This window comes from Nansenia antarctica (genome assembly GCF_963989245.1).
Source record: "Nansenia antarctica genome assembly, chromosome: 4".
NCBI lineage: Eukaryota > Metazoa > Chordata > Actinopteri > Argentiniformes > Microstomatidae > Nansenia > Nansenia antarctica.
Window position 1 is genome coordinate 15,807,995 of NC_137689.1, and position 22,500 is coordinate 15,830,494.

The 22,500-nt window shown below is 41.9% G+C and overlaps 3 protein-coding genes across 3 annotated transcripts in view; all 3 read left to right on the plus strand.

The window, feature by feature from the left end:
- LOC308156762 (cGMP-dependent 3',5'-cyclic phosphodiesterase-like) overlaps nt 1-1,132 on the plus strand; it is an 18,684-nt gene extending 17,552 nt beyond the window's left edge. The window contains exons 27-30 of the mRNA XM_080530189.1: nt 53-165; nt 468-506; nt 607-713; nt 836-1,132. Of these exons, the coding sequence (XP_080386315.1) occupies nt 53-165; nt 468-506; nt 607-713; nt 836-1,118 (542 nt within the window). The 3' untranslated portion in view covers nt 1,119-1,132. The remainder of the gene's footprint in view (nt 1-52; nt 166-467; nt 507-606; nt 714-835) is intronic.
- Nucleotides 1,133-3,053: 1,921 nt separating this feature from the next.
- Nucleotides 3,054-8,342, plus strand: mtmr2 (myotubularin related protein 2). Its single transcript, XM_080530081.1, has 16 exons — nt 3,054-3,153; nt 3,496-3,601; nt 3,747-3,770; nt 4,043-4,106; nt 4,251-4,345; nt 4,632-4,736; nt 4,859-4,963; nt 5,067-5,150; nt 5,255-5,404; nt 5,530-5,718; nt 6,107-6,292; nt 6,433-6,639; nt 6,923-7,015; nt 7,106-7,219; nt 7,343-7,519; nt 7,750-8,342. The coding sequence occupies exons 1-16, from the start codon at nt 3,074-3,076 to the stop codon at nt 7,909-7,911; spliced, it is 1,941 nt and encodes a 646-aa protein (XP_080386207.1). The 5' UTR covers nt 3,054-3,073; the 3' UTR covers nt 7,912-8,342.
- Nucleotides 8,343-10,847: 2,505 nt separating this feature from the next.
- Nucleotides 10,848-18,517, plus strand: fam76b (family with sequence similarity 76 member B). Its single transcript, XM_080528483.1, has 10 exons — nt 10,848-11,235; nt 12,325-12,389; nt 12,527-12,581; nt 12,755-12,910; nt 13,030-13,214; nt 15,071-15,121; nt 15,311-15,388; nt 16,051-16,186; nt 17,013-17,114; nt 17,292-18,517. The coding sequence occupies exons 1-10, from the start codon at nt 11,149-11,151 to the stop codon at nt 17,379-17,381; spliced, it is 1,005 nt and encodes a 334-aa protein (XP_080384609.1). The 5' UTR covers nt 10,848-11,148; the 3' UTR covers nt 17,382-18,517.
- Nucleotides 18,518-22,500: the final 3,983 nt, after the last annotated feature.

Below are 22,500 nucleotides of genomic sequence, written 5' to 3' on the forward strand. Positions count from 1 at the left end.
TGATGGATAGTCCCTCCTCTCTTCTGACACTTCTGTGTGCTCTGTCCTCCAGAGGGGTACAACACCAACGACCCTCAGCACCATAACCTGCTACTGTGCCTCATCATGACCTCCTGTGACCTCTCTGACCAGACCAAGGACTGGAAGACCACTTGGAAGATTGCGGTAGGAACACGCTCTCACCTGCTTTTTTTATTCAATGATGTTCCATCCCCACTTGCGTGACACTTTTCGTCACCCATCACATGCAACAACAAAAAAACACTCAGTCATCCTCCTGACCCTGATATCCTCGTTCACCTTTCTCATATCCCCCTTTTTTCTCATAGTTCTCTTTCCATGCTCCAGCTCTGTATACTGTAACAGTTCAAGATCCATTCACTCATTGTTGATATCCCTAATAAGATGTTATATGTACTATTTACACTGTTATGTTAACAGAAACCTCATGGCTGTTTTTGTTACAGGGACTCATTTACAAAGAATTCTTTTCTCAAGGAGATCTGGTATGTACTGGATGGCACTTATAACATACATTTCTCTGTGTGTCACAAGGATATACGTTAGTACATAGAACCCTTACAATCTCTGTCCCTGTGACTGCAGGAGAAGGCCATGGGGAACCGGCCCAGTGAGATGATGGACAGAGAGAAGGCCTACGTCCCGGAACTGCAGATTGGCTTCATGGAGCACATCGCTATGCCCATCTACAAGTGAGAGCTCCATCCCCTTCGGGGGATACAATTATGATCAAAGACAGTGTGTGGGATGTGTTATTGCAATGGTGTGTGTTTGATATGACTCTACATCTCTCCTGCCATCCTTCGTCCTCCAGACTCCTCCAGGACCTGTTCCCTAGATCAGCAGAGCTGTATGACACAGTGGCCTCCAACAGGGAGCAGTGGGCCAGAGTCTCCCACAAGCTCAACATTAAGGGGTTGCCCAGCACCGACTCCCTGGACTTCCTGGATGAGGAGTTTGAGGAAATGCAGGATGCACCTGATGCACAGGACGGACAGGACGGACAGGACGGACAGGACGGACAGACGGAACAGGACGGACAGACGGAACAGGGTGGGGACAGTGGGACCAACGGTGGCCCTCCAGCTCAGTTCTAGGGCACATTGAGGGTCCATTGCAGAAACAAGCAGGAGTGATGGAGACCTAACAACTACAACAAAGTGTTTTTGATGATGTCATACCCAAAATGGAATATGGCTCACATTGTTTATCACCCCCCCCCTACAAATACACCTATTTTACAGATTCCTGTGTGGTGTTGTAACTGACTTTGTGTAAAGAAATCAAAATGATCATCAGAAAGACTGCATCAGAGGCATCATGCCCATAGGGGGCACAAGGGCACATACCCCCTCAGATTTGTCCTGTTTTGAATGTTTCCGATGTTTAATTAATCACTATACTTTAAAGTGTATGCCCATGTTTTATCATAATTATTTAGAAAGTCATCTGGGAGGGGGCACGCTGGACTGGTTAAATGATATGCTGCTTATTATGATATTATAAGTTATACAAGTGGGACAGTTAAACTCTTAAGGCTCTTAAGTTCTTAAAGAACCAATGTGTATCATTAAATGAAATTACCATTAAACAGCTTAGTGGGTATCAGAGCATTGAGCAGAGTGGAACGCATGCTGAGCGAGGGGTGGAGTGTATTTTGTCTGGTGTGCGGAGGACATTTTGAAAGTGGACACAGAGTGGGGGAGCAGTGCGCAACATGCTCTGGTGACTTTTCTTTGAAAACCTGCATAGGTTAACCTGCATAGGTTAAGTCTCATTAACCTATGCAGAGGTTATCAGATTTATTTTTGTCAAATTAGACATAGGGATGAATGCAAGAAACAGCAGTTTCAGGTGTTGGAGAAATACAAAATGCTCCAGCTCCTCCTTCCTCACGTACTTCTACCCTTCTAAAATATGATTTGCATGATGCCCCTGGTCTGCATCAGGGCCTGTGTGGAACAGCACAGGCCCTGACTCAAAGAGTTAGAATGAGAATGATTACACCTTGGAGAATGATGCTTTGAAAAATGCTTTGGACTTCTTTTACAATTATACTATTTTTCTGTTGCTCTGAGTTTGTCATAATGTTGTTTGGTCTTTAACGGCAGTTATGAGGGTTGTCAGGTTGTACATTGTGAGTAAACTGAATGTTACAATAGCTTGCCTTGTTGTTTGTGTTGCCTTTAACATGAAAAACTGCTGGATTGATGACATATTGTAGTATTGTACAACAACATTGAATTGGAATTTGTTGAGAACTTTACTTTTATGTTTTGTCATTCTATCTGAAATTATCAATCTACTAGCTGATATCACACTGCTAATGGGTCAATTGATGTTGGATTGAGAGGAGTTATACAACCAGAGGAAACCCTTCACGCCTGTATCCCCCACATTTTGTTTTCAGGGTTTGGTCTAAATCTGGGGTCATGGTAACTCAACCTTTGGATGCTGCTTTTTGAATGTGTGACTCAATGTAGACAATGGCATGGGGTCTATATGCATATTTGTTTTTGAGCAGAATATTCAGTTCTTATGTTTGTATGTATATTTGGATTTTCCTATTTCCAAAAGAAACTGTGGTAATTCTGTGAATTCTTATCTGTTAACATGCACTGGATATTTATATTTGTTCCCAATATCTGTGCACTAGTAAAATGTTTTGCACAATGTCTAGCTGTGTTTCATTATGCACTGGATGTGGCGTCTGTATCCTTTCTCAGAGCCCTTAACAATTGTCCCTTTCTTTCAATATTCGGTTTATATAGTTACATGACCTATTTCATCTGATGATGATGATGATGATGTAGGTTTGACTTACATGACGTAACCAGTAGTGACGGCAGGGGGCGCCACCCCAGACCTGAAAACAAACCACTCCCTTGTTGTCGTGATTAGGGAACTCTGGGAAAAGATGGCAGCTTCCTATCCTTACCTCGGAGTTACTTTTCACTAAAGGCTTGAACATCAAAACAGTCTGTCGATATATGCCCCTCTCTTGTGCATTCATATAAAGACAACTTTGACAACATTTGACCAACATTTGACCATGGAGAAGAGCGGGAGCATCGACAGCCTGGGCTCGAAGCAGTCATCTTCCAGACAGCCGAGTGTAGACTCATTGTCCAGGTGAGGGAGGCTCAGCCATTCGAGCTTAGTTTAATACATTTCCCAGAGCTGACACATTTCTATATAAAGTAGCTAAAAAGCGATGAAACGTTTGTTTTCTTCGTTTTATGTGCCATTTTGGATATCATTCAATGAAGTATATAAAAACTAGTAATCAGGTTTGTTAAGTAAGTAGCCTAGATCCTGCTCCCTGAATCCCTGTAGCCTAGATTCTGTTCTAGAAAGGATCTGAGTCTAGTCTAGAAAGAGCAGCTACCTGGATGCCAGCATCAGCATGTTATTGTCATGTTTTTGTACATCTTAAGTACGTTAGTGAGACATATCTTGTCATGCTTTTGACAGTACCTCCACGTCTCACGGTTCTGACCGGTCTTCTCACGCCAAGCCCCCCTCAGCGATGTCCTCAGACTCGGTCTCTCCATCCACAGAGCTCTCCCCAGAGCTAAGGGTAGGTAGATGGCTGTCTCTCTTGGCCTTGCTTGGTAGCTACTAGGCCCCCTGGACTAAGACGTGGTACTAATGGGTAAAGGCTCGATTGACATTATCTGTTCTGTATTTGACACTCTTCCTTCCCCCCCCCACACACTTATCAGGGCAAGCCTAAAGCTGTTGCCAAGGTAATGTACTTTATACACTCTTTTGTGAATGAATGAATGAATGAATGAATGGTCTTTATTGTCATTGATATAGTACAGGTACCAAACAACGACATTTGGGAGGGGGGGCTCCCCTGGTGCTAGGAAAAAAAATACTAAAAACAAGAAGGGAAAAGAGCTGGTTTACATAAATAAAGGCTATGTACACTATCCACTATTGTGGGGGTGCATTTGAATTGTTCATTTTGACTCGGTGTGTATGAATTCGCTATACATTGAATGTGTTTTCACAGGTGCTCAGGGATACGAACAAAGAAGAACCACAATTACTACCGAAGGAAAGTGTGCAAGACATGGGTGGGTTATCTTATGTGTGTTTATGACCATCTAATTAACAGATTGACATCCATCATGTAAATCACAGTTTTGTCAAACTGCCTGTTATAGTCTTGTGTACTTAAAGTAATACTCAAACTTCTCCTTGCATTTACTATGTAACAGCCAAAGATGTCACCTACATCTGTCCTTACATCGGTGCGTTGAGGGGTACACTGACTGTCACCAACTACAGACTTTTCTTCAAATGCATGGACAGGGTATGTATGCTATATATTATGTACTGAAAGTGAAGAATTGATGCTGAATGATGATGCTGGCCTGGTATTTGAATCTCACTGACAGACAATTGCTGTATTCACTTTATTTATTGGTCAATCTGTTATCATTCCACCCATTCTACAAACAATTACAGCCCATACAGGGGGAGACAGGAAAGGTTGATTTGCAATGTGTTTCGGTTTGTTTATCCCAGCCCCTAGACATTACCATCGGATATTGTTTAGGATCAAACTCTAGGTTGACCTGATCCTTCTTGGCTCTTAGGAACCAGCGTTTGTGCTGGACTTGCCCCTTGGGGTCGTGAGTCGTGTAGAGAAGATCGGAGCTGCATCCAGCCGTGGTGAGGTCTCCTACGGACTAGTCTGCAAGGTGAGCTCTATGGCCACTGTGCAGAAACATCGTCTCTGATGTTTGACTTGATGCTCTGATAAATATCTGAGTTTAATAGAGAGTGGTAGCATTCCATGACCTGTCACTCTGTCCCTCCTCAGGATATCCGTAATCTGCGGTTTGCACACAAGCAGTTGGAGGACTCGCTCAGGAAGTCCATTTTTGAGGTCCTGATGAAATTCGCCTTTCCTGTTTCCAATGGCTTGGTGAGTGAGTCTTTTAAAAGTCTCCGATATCCCTTGTCTGTGAGCGTTCTGTGGGCTCAAGGCCAACTGACTGGCTAATTTGTTTTACTCTTTTATCCCCCAGCAAATGTTTGCCTTTGAGTATGGACAGGTCTTCCCAGAGAATGGTTGGAAAGTGTATGACCCTCTTTCAGAATACAAAAGACAGGTATAAGCTATAAGTATTTCTGAGTTCAGGCTATTTGGGATAATGGGATACTGCCAGGAAAGACTTGTATGTGTTCATGTTTTTTGTGTTTTCTTTTGTGGAAGGGCTTACCCAATGAGAGCTGGAGGATAACAAAACTGAATGATCACTATGAGCTGTGTGACACCTACCCCTCAACCCTTGTGGTGCCTGTCAACATCCCTGATGAGGAATTGAAGCGAGTGGCTGCCTTCAGAGCCAAGGGCAGGATACCTGTGAGCCATTTATGTACCACTTATGACATGTATTGCCCATAGCCTTTGAGTCATGCTCTCCATTTATGTAGTTACTATCTTTCTGTGTGACTGTCCATGGCGATGCCTTTGTGGTCTGTTCTCAGGTTCTGTCTTGGATCCACCCAGAAAGCCAGGCCACAGTGACCCGCTGTAGTCAGCCCATGGTCGGTGTCAATGGGAAGCGCAGCAAAGAAGATGAGAAGTACCTCCAGGCCATCATGGATGCCAACGCTCAATCCCACAAGCTCTTCATTTTTGACGCAAGACCTAGTGTCAACGCAGCTGCCAACAAGGCAAGTTACTGTCTTATCACTGTTGCAATAATTAATTAATTAATTAATTAATTTTTATTTAATTAATTAATTTTGCCATTTAACAGACGCTTTTATCCAAAGCGACTTACAATTACGAATTACAGGGACATTCCCCCTGGAGTAACTGAGGGCTAAGTGCCTTACTCAAGGGCACACTAGTAGTGGTGTGGCTTCAGGCGGGATTTGAACTCACAACCTTCCGATCACAAGTCCAACTCACTATCCACTAGACCACCACTACCCCCAATAGAGACTGTGTCTCAATGGGCTTTTCCTGGTTAAATAAAGGTTCATTTAAAAACATCTAGCGTCAAGCGTGAAAACGATGTATTCAAAGAGATGCTTATATTTTCCTGATTTTCCTCAGATGAAAGGAGGCGGATACGAGAGTGAGGATGCCTATCAGAATGCAGAGCTGATGTTTCTGGACATCCATAACATCCATGTGATGCGTGAGTCCCTGCGCAAGCTGAAGGAGGTGGTATACCCCAACATAGAGGAGTCTCATTGGCTCTCCAACCTTGAATCCACTCATTGGCTGGAGCACATCAAGGTGAAGATAGAAGACCTGGAAACTTTTGATTGTGAATGATGTCAACATAGTTCATGTAAAAGTGGAGAAATGCTGTAAGTGTAACGAGATTCGAGAATTCTGTATTCCGACCCCTGTGTTGAACTCTGTTCTCTGTGTAGTTGATTCTGGCTGGGGCGCTGCGTATCGCAGACAAGGTGGAGTCTGGGAAGACATCGGTGGTTGTCCACTGCAGTGACGGCTGGGACCGTACTGGCCAGCTCACCTCCCTCGCCATGCTGATGCTGGACGGATACTACCGTACCATCCGTGGTTTCCAGGTGCTGCTGGAGAAAGAGTGGCTGAGCTACGGACACCGCTTCCAACTGGTAAACAAACCACCCCTTCGCTCCTCCACTTAGCTATGTTCCTTATACCAACACATGTTACTTGGACCACATTCTTGAGACTGGTTGCATTTTTCTTAATGCTTGGGATATTTGGATTTGGTATGAGAAATTAACTCAAAGTGGACTGCTAATTTTCTTGACCCAGGTCATGGGAGTCTACCATGGCCCATGGCACAGCTTCACCCTTCCTGTTTCCTGCCTTAGTGTCCAACCGTTCCAGTCACATTTCCTGTTCTATTCCTCCCTTCCCGTCTGCTTTCAGAGGCTTGGTCATGGGGACAAGAACCACACAGATGCAGACCGTTCGCCTGTCTTCCTGCAGTTCATAGACTGTGTGTGGCAGATGACCCGCCAGGTGAGACACAGCCTGATAGGACAGAAATTCGACAAACCTTGTTTATTTTGATCACCTCTGGATAACAATGTGCACTGTTGTTTTCTGAAGTTTCCTGCAGCCTTTGAGTTCAATGAGTATTTCCTGGTCACGATCCTGGACCACCTGTATAGCTGCCTGTTTGGGACCTTCTTGTGTAACAGTGAACAGCAAAGGGTGAAGGAGGTGAGAGCATCATCTAGCATTGCAGTATGAACATGTCTTGAATTAAAGTTTGTACAGTTAGGAATGTCCTTTTGGATATGATTGATTTACCTGATTCCCACATGACATGATTTGTTTTGCCAGGAGCTTCCCAAGAGGACTGTCTCCCTGTGGTCTTATATCAACAGCCAGCTAGAGGAGTTCACCAACCCCCTCTATGTGAACTACTCCAATCATGTGCTGTTCCCTGTGGTCAGCATGCGCCACCTGGAGCTCTGGGTGGGCTACTACATCCGCTGGAACCCTCGCATGAGACCACAGGTACGCAGAAACAGCCTCATTTTGATAGCAGGATAATGTTAAAAGGAGTCATGATATACTGTAATTACCTTGTATAATTGATACGTTTATATGTCAAGTTTCCGCCTGTTTTCCCACAGTAATTTAAATGGCCTTTCATGTGGGATCAAGCTTGCATGTGACTTAATTGTCCTCTTCACAACAGGCCATTCCAGTTTGTCACTTTGTTTGTATGTGTTACTTTTTCCCAGGAGCCTGTGCACCAGCGCTATAAGGAGCTGCTGGCAAAGCGGGCAGAGCTTCAGAAGAGGGTGGAAGAGCTGCAGCGAGAGGTGACCAATCGTTCTGCTTCTTCCTCCGAGAGGGCGGGGTCTCCCACACGCTCCATCACTCCCGTGCAGACCTTTGTTTGACAGGACATACTGTGGGGATGTTGAAAGGGGGTCTAAAGAAGATAGCCCCAAAATGAGTAGGTGCCATGCCCACACCCAATAGACTGCACTTAAAGGGACCTGTGTGACACACACCTGCTTGGCATGACGCACTGCTTTAGGAAGCAGCCACCAAGTGTCTGTAGAACCATAGTATTGGTCTCGCTCCACCTCGCTGTTGCTCCAACAGCTGTGGTCCTAAAGGGTCTGCACCAAACAGAGGTGCTTCTCTGCCTCAGGCCACCTCACTACAGCCATACTCTACTCCACCGACCTATGCTAGGCAGGAGTACATGCAAACATTCGATTATCAAACCTATCATCCTAACTACATTAAGTATTAATGCGTTTGTTTATTCTAAGTGATAAATACACTAAAAGATTAATAGGATAAATACAAGTAACACACTAAAGAAGGATGCATAATTCTTTCCTCCATTGTGCAACTTTGGTAGAGAATTGTTAAAAAGCCATGGTAAAGATATCCTTGTAGCAAGCTCAGATTTACTTCCTGGAATATCTATGAAATATATTTGGGGGTCATAATCCTACCGTCTCTACCAAATGGCATTGGAGTTGATGATTATGGAATTCACAAATGTTTTGACCAAATAAGTGAATATTTAGTTGTACTGTATATGACATTCCATTTTCATCTTATTATGAGTTGATATTAGACCTGGGTTCAAATGGTATTTGTGATCAACACTACTTGATTGAACTTGACTGGCCCAATGGAACTAATGAAATAGTCATTAATAGTGCAAACCTCTCCCATCTGGCACTCCACGCATGCTCCAACACTCAAATACTTTTCGACCCAGGTCTAGTTGAAATATAGACTTATTTCAAGGTGTTGAGTTCCCTTAGGCCTAAGACAAATTAACTGCAGATTTTTTTTCTACTCCTAGTTGTGTCCGATGGTTGTATGTCTAGTTTATACTGAGCTTTATGTCTCAGGCTGGTTGATGATGTGTAGACTTTTTTTAATACTGGCAAACTCAGAGTCATCTATATATATAGATGTATTTGGCTCTGGGCGTAGACTGCAAAGACCAGTTAATAATTGAATGCAAAGAGTTATTATCTTGGTCTTACTTAAAGATGATGCCCATGTGCACAAGTATTCATGTACATCTCTAGGTCACTCTTTCTTTCATTGAGATGCAGACTAGCAATATGTTGTGCAGTGCATCTAGTTAAAGGGAGGAGAAGCATCTCGATGCTACATGTTTCCTAATGTCTGAGTGATGGTGTTAGAACATAGTATAATGAATGTATATGGAAACGTCTGCCTTGTTTAAGTCATGTATTTATGAAGATGAGGTCTAGAATGACTGTTAGGGCTTTCACACCGCCAAGGAACCGTTCCCATTCCCGTTCTGAAACATCCGAACCAACTGGCGAACCAGCCCGCGTTCATACCAGTCTAACAAGAACCATCCGCGTCCATCAACGATGGGTGATGGAGGGACAGGATAAACATTACATTGTCGGGTGGGGGTGTAATCAGCCTCCTGAAGTGCTTCCTGAAAGATCATCCCATGGGATCTTAATAAATGCTGCATGTGAATAGAATTAATAAGTGTAGAGAAACTACAAACTAGCACTAACTATCTTTTCATGGGAGGAGTTAAGACTTGTTAAAAACATGCCTCACATAACAGTGGCATATGCACTGTTTACCAGTTGTGTGAAAAAAAAACATTTCTCAACAAAGTTTTGTCATTGAATACTATGAAAATGGTCTGATTCTTTTACAAACTAACCAAATAAAAGCAGTTTGCCTCATTCCTCACTGGCACAATTAACCATTGTATTGGTCTTGTTCACTCTTTGTTAAATTGAATATTTCCTTTCTCTCATGAATTTTGTAACTTCTCAAAATGTTCTATCCCTTGATTTTGGAAAAGAAATACATAGAATTGCAGGCCATTCATTTACACCACAATGACGAGCTTAAGACGTATCCACTTCCACTGTCACTAATACACTTTTAAGGGATGTTTTGGTGGATTATTTGTTGTTTATTTACTTGAAACGTTCATTTGCTAAATAGGAAATAAAGCATAACCATTTTTACCTTGTGCACCACAGACTATATTAGTAGATCTAAAGTCACAGTTCATCTGTTACCCAGAGAACATAATGGACGAGTAGCTTATCCATCCCGGATTTACTTTGCTCTCTGATTACTGTTGACCTTATCGACTGCATAAAAAAGCCAAATAAAATCGAATGCGTTCTTACTCAATCTTTCTAGGTATCCATTGTATCACTGACTTAATGGGTCCATTAAAGTGAACAGAACTTGCACCCACATCTTAGAACGGTATTGAATGAATGGTCTTTATTGTCATTAATACAGTACAGGTACCATACAACGAAATTTGGGAGGGGGTGCTCCCCTGGTGCTAGGGAAAAAAACTAAAAACAAGAAGGGAAAAGAGCTGGTTTACATAAATAAAGGCTATGTACACTATCCACTATACTATACAAATAAAAGACTGTGCTGTACTCTATGCTATACCTATTCTAACATTTCCTATCTCTGAACCTTATGTACCCGAGGGTTGTCATATTGCACATAGTGTTATTGCACATTCATTTAAAGTGTCGCAGTTTGCAGGTTTGAAATGTTCACAGTTGTGTTTCAGTACTTTGTTGTCACTGTGTTTACATTACTTTTTTTTAATCACAGTAACGAATAATGACAAAGGTAAATCAAAATGTATCACACACCGTCTTGTTTTTGCTCTTTGATTGGCTTATGTATTTCAAAATGTCAAGTCCCGCGCACGGATGTGGTGTCATGATTGGCCTCTCTAAAGTCTCTCTCTTTCTTTTGTAGCTGTCGGCCGCATCCGGCACGAATGACGACGCGGATACAGAAAAAAGAGAAAGGGAAAATAGGAGAGAACAGCTAAGAACAGCAGAAAACTCCCTTTAAAATATTATCGCTGCTGTGATATCTTGCACATTTTTTTAACCATCATTTTGATTAACCAACGTCAAGTAACTTAACTAGTGAATTTGTGAACAAAGAGCGATGATACATATTTGAGAATATTTCACTTGTTTATTTTACAGTTAGCCTAGCTATTATTACCTAGCTCAGTGTACCAGGCTTAGCTTAGCTATCAGGGAAATAGTTCCAGAGCGAATTGGCTAGGTGACGATTTCACACAGCTCGTTTTTGATCTTTTGTTCTTTGTGAGAATGGCGACATCGGCCCTGTACGCCTGTACGAAGTGTAACCAACGGTATCCGTTCGAGGAGCTGTCGCAGGGACAGCAGCTGTGCAAGGTGGGGACGTGTGGGGTTCTTGCTAAGCTGTCTAGCTAACAAGTTAGCCCGAAAAAAAAAATTCGGGCAAAACTAAGACTACGTTGCTAGTTAGCTCGGTGCCAGGCGTCTCACGCGTGCTGCCTTTTTCTAGTTGGAATTCTAATATGTCTCATTTGGTCACAAGTCAGTCTTCATCGTAAACTAAACGATGATTTTAATAGATTATATAACCGCTTGCTATTTATCCTTGCCACCTGGAACCGCAAACGGCAACCTTGTTAGATAATCATGTTGTCACACAAGACGACGATACAACAATGTATCCGGCACGAATTGATCGGACGATACAAATGTATCCGTGAATAATGTTTTTTCTTTTGTGGCTGGCCGCTGCATTGGTTGATAAACATTGGCTCGCCCATTCCTTACATTTCACCGTCTATTTTAACCCTGCCTATTTTTATTATGAAGACTTAGTGCGTGTCTAATCTGTCAACATATCAACAACACACGCAGAGTGTGAACTTTGTTAGCTGCGTTGACACACTCAGCCACATTGTGTCTCGGCCTGTGTGGTCCACCCCCATAGGAAGAGTAGCTCATGTTTCAGGGGGCGAGGACTTTAACATTGCTTTGATCTCACCACACGTCTACGTGTATGCACAATTTTAAAACTTGCTGTTCAAATGTTGGATGTAGTGTAGCTAGATATGTTTATTGGTATTCTATGCGTTTATGGAATAAAAAAAAAAAAAACACTAAATTGTTAAAGAATAGTACATTTATTTTGTATCTCTCTTAAACTGAGTTTTTTGGGGGTTTGTTTGTCAGAGGACCTTTATGTTGGATTACTGTTCCCACCTTGCAGTCTAATAAAAAGTGCATGAAGTGAGGAGTAAACTGGACTTTCTGAAGGTCTTCTGGCGTTTCATGGTGCAACATGTTATTAAAAATAGCTGGGCCATAATATCTTAATAGTAAAAGCCTTCGTCAGGCTATATTGTATACATGAGTCACAACGAATTATGCCCTTGAAATGACTGGATAAGTATGTGGTACCAGAGTAATAATAATCACCCATATTCTTTGTTTCTTGTGTAATCACAGGAGTGTCGCATTGCACATCCCATAGTGAAGTGTACATTCTGCAGATCTGAGTTCCAACAGGAGAGGTGAGACCTTCTGTAGCACTTACTGTACAGTAGTATGCCAAAGCCAGTTGCCACTGCGGTTATGATCAAGATCTTTGTAATTCTATTATAATGGAGAAGATGTGAAGTATTATGATGTGTGGTTTCTTAATTCACAGCAAAACAAACACCATTTGCAAGAAGTGTGCCCAGAATGTAAAGCAGTTTGGGACGGTAAGTTTTTTTGTTCTTCTCCTTTATCTTTTAATGCTGCACAGCATTCTCATGATTACTGGAAGTAACTGATTGTTATGATTGTATGTATTGTTATGTTTGTCACTGTCACATTTGTGAGCAAAAGCAGATTGAAACAGTCTTGTAACCTCTGCTCTGTCTTCCCTATACAGCCCAAACCATGCCAGTATTGTAACATCATCGCTGCTTTCATCGGGACAAAGTGTCAGCGTTGTACCAACTCAGAGAAGAAGTATGGCCCCCCACAGACCTGTGAGCAGTGCAAACAACAGTGCGCCTTTGACCGCAAGGAAGAGGGTAGAAGAAAGGTACACACAAACACTGCAGCATAAATCTACTTTCTACACTGATATCCGGACACTCTGTGCAACACTCTTAATGACGTGTTAATGACCACATCCCTTCACTCTGTCCTGTGGTGCGTCAGGTGGACGGAAAGCTGCTGTGCTGGCTCTGCACTCTGTCCTACCGCCGTGTCCTGCAGAAGACCAAGGAGCAGAGGAAAGGCTTCAGCTCCTCCCACTCCAATTCCTCCTCACTGAACGAGAAGGACCACCATTCCAGACAGCACCACCACCACCACCAACACAGACACAGCAGCTCTCACCACAAGTACGCTCCCATCCTGCACTGGGTTTCCGTTAACCGGTAATTACCGGTCTTTGTCCGATAAAATCTGTTGAAGTCTGACATATTTAAACCTATTCGGTCATAATGTCCGGTGAAAATAATTCCCTCTAAGCACAATTTGAATACAATTTGCTAAAATTAATTTGTCACATATTCTGATTCCTTCTACATTAAAAAAGACGAATATATAGGCTATATGTTTTCTTTTATTATTAATGTGTAGACTAGCCTACGCGATGAACAAACAGCGGCAGGGTTGCCAGATGGGATTGACAATTTACAGCCTAACTAGTCCGATAAAATAACCGCTAAACCCAGTAGCCCATTCGGCGGTAACCCGCCCCATCTGGCAACCCTGTCTCTCAACGGCGCGAGTAGTTTAGTCAGTTAATTTAGTTTGATCTAGTCTAAATAAAACCACTGCAGTGACCGGAGTCAAGGTTATTGTTCTGCGTGTTTTGGATGTGCTAGAGCACAGTGAATGACCACCGAGGGCCGTGAGATGCGGCTAGTAAAGGACGCTAGCCATCTCAACCCCGTTCATTGATTGAGCCTGCCGTGCCCGTTCCAGCCCTGAGTCGGGAGAAGTACTACGGGAGTAGTGCGCTACTATCGACAACCTGGGCTCCTGGTACCATTAGATTAGGATTGATTAGATTAGGTTGACAATACCACACTACATTTGAGTTTAGGGATATCAATGTTATGTTATATATGTGTGTATGTTTTATCTTTATGTATTAAATGTTATAATTGTTCCACATTTGAGACCTGTCTTCCCCCCACTCAGTTATTCAGTCGGTGTCCATCATTTTAGTTCAATTTAGTCTATCTATAGTGTTAGAGTTTAATTTGTGCCACTAAATTGAAATAGTCCACGGGTGTGTATCCCCCCGATACATCCTCCTCATTCTCATACTCCCGAGTCCGAGTAAGTATGATTTGACAGGCAGCTAGACTTAATGCCTTCCCAATCAGCGAGACGTGGTTATAGAAATGACGTTGTTTTATTGATAAAAAGGCTAAAACTGGAAAGAGAATATAGAAAACTTACATTACTGTCGTGAAACTATTTAACACACTTCAGTTAACGTAATGTGGAGTCCGTTCATTGATCGATCGATGCAGTCCGTTCAAATAGCCATCAAAAGCTAAACTAGGCATACTTAAAATTACCAATTACATACTCAAATCCCATTAATGCAATTGAAATAAACATCTTAAAGTAGCCTACAGTCGTAATTCAAAGTAGCAAAGGTGACTAGGCTGCCCAGTGTGGCGCGCGTGCAGCCCTGGACATATTATGCCATAGTAGCGCATGCGAATCATGAAAGCCTATATTATTATATAGTTTGCATCTAATCGTATCGGATGAGAAATAGACATTAAATGGCATAGGCCTATATAGGCTACACAACAGCTAATCACCGCGACAAACACCTATATTATATTTTAATATGATGACCGGAATTTCTCCCGTTTGTCCGACACATTGAAATCTTCCCGGACACGTTGACCGGCACCAATTTTTTCTAACGGAAACCCTGATCCTGCATACCTTTCCTCAATATAGTGGCCATTACTCCTCTTCTCTCTGTAATATAGTAGGTGTTCTGCTGGTTTGTCAGTCCAATGGAAATGTAGTGGAAACAGTACAAGCACTTGTAGACAAATTGGAGGTGTATTGTGGTCTCCCTGTAATGTATGAGATGTTATTTATTTAAACTAGCAGAATCAAATGGAACATGGTTCAAAGTAATTCTGTGATGTACTATGATTGTGATGGCTTATGACCATAACCTGTGAATATGTGTATCTCTTTTGTCTTTGTTTTACAGACTTAGTGGGAGCCTGAGTCCAGAGCAGGAGCAGGGACTGTGGAAGCAGAGGTGAGACATACTTTTCTTGCGCTCTCTCGCTCGCTCTGAATCACATTTTCTTAATTGTTAGTGTCTGTTATGTAGTACCTATTTACTTTGTTTTGTAAGAGTTGAAATATGGTGTGCTTTGGGACATAGTCAGGCACTGATGTATTCTTGCTGATTCAAGTTGTGCGTTGGTGTTGATTTTATCCTCAGCCATAAATCCTCTTCGATCCAGAAGGAGACCCCAAAGAAGAAACCAAAACTGGAGATGAAGCCATCCAATGGGGACAGGTATGCAGGATTTTCGAAGCAAGTGAAGTATCTATCCATCAGTCATCATAAGAAAAAGAAATCTATACTAGGACCAGGGGCCATTGGCAGTCACAATTCTAGAAGAAGTTTATTATTATTATTATTTTATGTGTATATATTTTTAAATACATTAATTTACAGTAGAGAAATTGTACAGGTGGGTAGTGGGGATGAAGAGGTTTTTAGGACCGACAGTTAAGATGGTTAAGCCTGTGGTTGGTTACTTCACAAATTACCAACCATATAACAGGCACCATATTACCTCTATTTTATCTCACTATGTGTGGATATTGTATGATACTGACATCTGATTTGGCATGAGCACATCACTCGCATTGGTTATTCTCTTCCTTTGTGCAGCAACCACAGCATATAGGATTATACTACACTATAGTCTAAACAAGTTGTCTTTCTGAAGTTTGTTTGTGCCGTCTAAAGTGGGTCACATTTCCAGAAGGTTCCTGCTACCATTTTTCTGGCCTACATGGCTGTAACGCACAGCTCTGTGATAGTCACAGTACTTTGCAATCGAGGTGTTCTTGGAACAGCTAATGGTGCAAAGCAGGCCAGTGTGAAAAATATGTGAAACCAGGTGCCTTCTCTGCTGTCCTAATATCCCATATCCTGTTTCCCTCCATCAGTAGTTCCATCACCCAATCTATGGATTCTGGAGGAACAGACAACTTCATTCTTATCAGCCAGTTGAAAGAGGAAGTGCTGTCAGTAAAGAGACTGCTTCAACAGAGGGACCTGACCATCCTGGAGAAGGAACGGAAGGTACACATAACTGCATATCTATATCACAGGAATACATATCCTGGGATGTATTCCATGAACGGCGATAAAGGAAAATCCTGGCTTATTTTGATAAACCGTGATCATTTCAGTGCGAGTTCCGTTCCCCAAATGTGGCTGAAAGAAATAGCTGCTGAGTTACCATGGCAACATGCAACATGTTACCTACCAGGTTAACTGTCAAGATTAAGTTGGATGCGTGTAAAACATGTCTAACAGGCGGAAACAAAATCCCGAAAGACAGTTCCGCCAAGTGTCTTTTTGGAAACATTAGGTCCGACCTAATGTGACAAACATTGATTTGTGAGAAATGTTACACACCATGCATTTACTTAAGCATGTTTTACTTAAGTTCCAAAGAAAGTATTAATGAAAATAAACAAGTTAAGAAAGTTACCACATTCACTATCTTCAAAAACCAATAGATAGCAGAAGAGGTGTAGGTAGATAGGTATGTGTATCAGCTTGCATCATTAACAGCAGAGCGGTGTGTCTGGCACAGAAGTTAAAGCAGCCGCCTAGCAATCAGAAGGTTGCTGGTTCGATCCTTTCCTGAGGAAAGAGTGGTGGACTGTAATTTAATGTTTAATTTTTGGGCATTTTAACAGAAGCCTTCATGCAAATAGATTTACAATAAATACATTTGTCTAAGTAAATGAATCATCTGTCTATCAGTAAACATAAGAAATAGTAATCCATGCCAAATCCAGGGGCCAGTTACAATGCTAGAAGAACATCATTTACCATCTCCCAAAGTATTTTCTTTATTCATTCTTTGTATTATTTTTATTTTTTTATGTGCTCGCAGCTCACAGAGATAAAGGCAGACTTCCAGTACCAGGAATCCAACATGAGGGTAAAGATGAACAACATGGACAAAGCGCACAAAGAGTCCATGGAACAGCAACAGGTAGAGACCAGAAATACCTCTCCTCGCTTCTCAATAATCCTCGCACACAAATGTGTTGACAGTAAATATATGGGAAATTGTCCTTTATCAAATTATAATGTAATCGAATAGTCAATGTAGAATAGCATAACATAAAAATGTATGCATGCTAAACCAATAATTGTTTTCTCACCACAGTCTAAGAACCGAGAGCTGATGAAACAAGTGGCTGCCCTCTCCAAGGGCAAGAAGTTTGACAGGACAGGGAGTTCACTGCTGTTACCCTAACAACAAGCCCACCCAGCAGCGGCTCATAGTGGCTCCATTGTTTAAACTCTGTGAAAGCCTGATGCTACGCTCCTCCTCTCTCCTGTGTTTCCTCAATCATTGTGACCATTTCCAATTATGTTCTTCATTTGAAAATGAAGTCCAGGCTGTACATGGAAATCTTCTTTCAAGTTGACCTAACAAAAAGGTCACATCCTCCATATTTGGACATAAAGGTTAAGTTGTGAGCTGAATCTGCCACTGGATGTGACATGACTGTGGATGGAGAAGCAGAGGGAAAACCCTCTTGTGTTATCACTGCCCGGGCGAGCAGCATGGTCTCTGCAAGGTGGAAAAGATCACCGTCATCATCACCGTTCCTCTTGATCTCTATGGATGTCATGCAATTTATTTATTCAATTGTATTTCTTAGCTTTTTTTGTGTGTTTCTTCACCACATACTCAGAGAACATTTCCCAGGTTTTGGGCTTTTTTCAGCAATTCGTGTACTATATTAGTTATATTTTTCTAAATGGACGTAATTATGGAAGAGGAACTTTCCTCCTTATGGGAGACTCTTCTCAACCTACTATGTATGCAAATGTCGATAGGGTGACCACAGCATTGCTGGCCAGCAGCAGAGACTTCTCAATGTTAAAGTCCAAAAACAAACGATGAACTGAGAGACATTTTTAAACCTTGTTTTGTAGAGAGACACCTCATGGCTGGCCTCTTTCTCACTGTGTGACGGCTATAGTGCTTTGCTGTTTCTCTGTAGTGGAACGATTGTAATACTGCATGACTTACTGCCATATACAGGTTGGCAATGTGGTCTCATGTACTGTAATGTACTTTTTAGACTTTTATTTTTTTTTCTTTGAATTTGTTTTGAAAAAAAACAAATCACGTAAAGGTATTACAGGGGTCAGCCTGTGTATTTAAAATGTGTTACTGTGTCGGTTTTAGTGAGTATATGTGCGGTAAGGCTGGTGATTATAAATACATATGTAGAATACGCTTTTTAAAGGAACACACCTTTCACTTTGCAGCTCTGTGGACAATATGGAGCTGGTTTCATACTGTGGCGTACAGGATACATTTTGTACTTTTTTTCCAAACCCGATGTAAAAAAAAAAAAAAAGTTTTAATAATATTAAATCTGGTAAAACATGTTTTTTGTGTTTTTACATGTAATCCCAACAGTTATAGGATAATAAAACAAACACTTTCACCTGTCCATGCTGTGCATAGTTGGTCACTGTGGAGACCAAAGATCCCACCATCCGCCTTCTATCATACTTTACTTGCTGGATATTGCTTGCGTTGAATTACATTTACAAGCTGGTTGAATGATGGCTTTGTGCCTTCATACCCATGGTAACGTTTCCCTGTTTGCACCACTAGGTGGCATTGGCAGTTGTTTATTTGCCCTTTCCTGATTATATACAGTACTTGCTTTGAAGACCTTGCCCTGCAATATTATCTGACAATTTAATTCACTGTTGTCAGACATTTGACAGAGTTAGTCTGAAAGGGAAGCAGCCTATCCCTTGCTGCCTCCTGAAGTGTGGGGATGACAGTGTAACGGTTTGTGTCCTATTAGAATGTAAGGTAGAATGCAGCTGATTTTAGAGATGCATGTTAAAACACGAATGGACATTAGATAATAGGTAGTGTGGTCAAAGGAGCATTTGGGAAATGTTTACCATTTATGTGGTAGTTTAGCTGAATTATCAGTTGGGATAAGGGAGTGTGCACAGTGCACACATATTTTCAAGCCGTTACTTATTTTGTGACTATTGATTCTTTTGAGTACTATTTTCTTTACATATGTAAACACAAATTGCAATCTAGAGATCAGGCAGCTACGCCTTAGAGGAGATGTCTCAATGGGGTCAGCTCAGCTGAGATAAAGGGTCAACAGTCCAGAATGTGAGTCAATGCATTGAGGTTTACACTCAGGATTCCAGACTGGAGGTACTTTCCTCTCACTCCCTTCTGTTGTTCCTCTTCCATGTTCTCTCTCTCTGTCAGAACATTGTCTAAATGCCGAAGGCTAACTCTGTGATGAATGTGATGATGTCCATGTTAATAGGGGAAGACCAGAGGATGAGTTCTCTTATCTGTCTCTGGACAAGTTTTACATTTAAATTTTAACAGTCTTTTATGTAGGAGCTGATATTGGAGTGTATCTTAAATATATGGCTCGACATGCTACAGGTTTTTACAATGCGTCTTATGACACCAGTAGTCCTTGGGATATGCACAAAGGGCTCGGCTTATATAGTTTGTAGGTTAGACCATATTTTGTCTTTCAGCCCTCCCAACCTCTAATAAAGAATAATGACTAATTATATAATAATTAATGGCAAATAAGTTGAATTCACACAATCAGCCTGATAAGCCATAAAGTTGTGTGCCAGTGCCTCAACGAGAGCGAGTGGAGGTGAATGTCCAAGTGTAATCTGCTGAAGCACAGAGATGCCAGTCACAGAGCTTGGACTGAGGCGTAAACAGGAGGTCACAATGCCTCTGACAACAACAAGAACCAGTTCAGACACAAAGAAGGACAGTTTTTATTGCCTGAACTGAGGGCAGTGAACATGAATTGCTGAGTCCTGAAAAAGAAACAGTTAGATATGCATGCTACTGTTATACTGTTATGGATTGTGTAATGCTCTATAAGATTCATGATCTGGGGTGACTGATAAGTCACTTTTTATTGGTCTGAAAAGTCTTGTTAGTAAAATGTACAAATGACTACCATATGCCCCTGCATTGTAGGCAGACTGTATAGTTTATGACATAATGCTATTTAGTAAATGGTTTTATCCAAAGCCACAGCAGGTATTGAACCCACAATCTTAGCGCCTCTCTCTACCATCTGACCCACACAGGACCTAGTAGTATCCCAGCCATTTCCTTCCACATTACCAGAACCACCTGGTGGGGAGTCTATTGCTCTACCCACTGCTTTGTGTTTTCTAGTGAGCTCAGACAGGCTCAGACAGGCTTTACTGTGCTGGGGGACCTTGTCAGTATGATATCATTTTGTGTTGCTGCCAGTGGGACTGAGTGTTGTGTAAACCAAAGCATTGAGGGTCAAGCAGTGCAGGTCCTGAGGACATGAGCATTCTAAAAGGACCTCGGAAGCAGACCTGAGAAAACAGTGCATTTGAATTGAGTGTGCTTGATTGAGTTTGCCTTGCATGCATTGTTTGCACTTCTGAGACTACAGTATTTCATGACTAAGTTCAGAAGAAGGAGCACAATACCATCTACAGTATAGGAACTCATTGGATACGCAGCGATGTGCTATTGGGAGTGGGTAAAAGGAGGGCACAAAGCTTCATGCAAACTTCAATGCCCCAGAAGGACACTATCAGACCCACAGGCAGCAGCTACACTATATTGGACAAAAGTATTGGGACACATGAACATCACACCCATATGTGCTTGTTGAACTTCTCATTCCAAAACCATGGTAATTAATATGGAGTTGGTCCCACCTTTGCTGCTATAACAGCTTCCACTCTTCTGAGAAGACTTTCTACTAGATTTTAGAATTATGGTTGTGGGGATTTGCTCCCATTCTGCCTCAAGAGCATTAATGAGGTCGGGCACTGATGTTGGGAAAGAAGGACTGGCTCGCGGTCTGCGTTCCAATTCATCCCAAAGGTGTGGGGTTGAGGTCAGAGCTCTTTGTGCAGGCCAGTCAAGTCTCCCAGACCAAACTCAGCAAACCATGTCATTATGGACCTCACTTTGTGTATGGGGGGATTGTCATGCTGAAACTGGAAAGGGCCTTCCCCAATCTGTTGCCACAAAGTTGGAAGTAGGGGTGGGCATCGACGATCGATAATTGATCGATAATTGATCGATAAGGATCTTGGTCGATCACAAAATAAAACATTTGGTCGATCACAATTTTTGTGATCGACCAAATGTTTTATTTTGTGATCGACCAAGATCCTTATCGATCAATTATCGATCGTCGATGCCCACCCCTAGTTGGAAGCATACAATTCTCTAGAATCGCATTGTATGCTGTAGCGTTAAGATTTCCCTTCATTGGAACTAAGGGGCCTAGCCCAATTCATGAAAACAGCCCCAGACGATAATTGTGTCCACATACAGTACTTTTGTCCATATAGTGTACATTGAGTGTATAGAGGAATGATGCAGTGGCACACTCTAGCACATGTTTGTTAGTCTCTTCAGATCTACAGACAGCAGACTGGCCGTGGAGGCTCCATATCACTTTATAGAGACGATGAGATGAATGCATTGTGTCCTTTGTCGTTCGTTGGAATCAACATTCCATACAACCTGTTTGATAGTGAAACCCAATGAGATCAGCCCTGCTTCGAAAGACTACAGGGATACAGAACCAGCTCATGCAATCATCATAGATTTGTGTTTCGCTGAGCAATGTAATATGGAACTGTGAATTCACTTCTGGTGTCTCAAACATGCAGTACTATGAACTTTCACCTCTTTTTTACTGTTACTATTCACTGGAAATTCTACCTGTTTACAGCATTGTAAATGTTAGATGTCTTACCGGGTCAAAAGTCTTGCTTGGCATGTCCAAAGAAATAGCACACACACACACACACACACACACACACACACACACACACACACACACACACACACACACACACACGAACACACACACACACATACACACACACACACACACACACACACACACACACACACACACACACACACACACACACACACACACACACACACACACACACATACACACACACACACACACACACACACACACACACACACACATACCTGTTTGCACCCACACTTTATTACTTTTGAAATATTATATTATATAACATCTTATTTTTGTATAAAATGTTTCTTTGTATAAGAGCAATCAAGACACAGCCAATAAAGACACTACAATGTCCCCCCCTTCTAATCTAATTAATACATTCTGAAGGCAGCCCCATTAGTTCACTCTAAAGGCTCTTACTTTTCCTGAACTGTATATATAATAACAATCTGGATGTAACACTACAAAATGCATGTACAATAAGCTGTTGACTACGGGAGTATGTGTGACTTTATCTCTTCCTCACAGGGTTACTATCAGTAAATCTATGCAAACATC

Coding starts and splice junctions, on each gene's coding strand:
- mtmr2 (XM_080530081.1), top strand. CDS start 3,074: ATGGAGAAGAGCGGGAGCATCGACAGCCTGGGCTCGAAGCAGTCATCT. Junction 4,737..4,858: donor CCTACGGACTAGTCTGCAAG/GTGAGCTCTATG, acceptor GTCCCTCCTCAG/GATATCCGTAATCTGCGGTT. Junction 7,016..7,105: donor TGTGGCAGATGACCCGCCAG/GTGAGACACAGC, acceptor TGTTTTCTGAAG/TTTCCTGCAGCCTTTGAGTT.
- fam76b (XM_080528483.1), top strand. CDS start 11,149: ATGGCGACATCGGCCCTGTACGCCTGTACGAAGTGTAACCAACGGTAT. Junction 12,582..12,754: donor ATGTAAAGCAGTTTGGGACG/GTAAGTTTTTTT, acceptor TTCCCTATACAG/CCCAAACCATGCCAGTATTG. Junction 17,115..17,291: donor AGTCCATGGAACAGCAACAG/GTAGAGACCAGA, acceptor TTCTCACCACAG/TCTAAGAACCGAGAGCTGAT.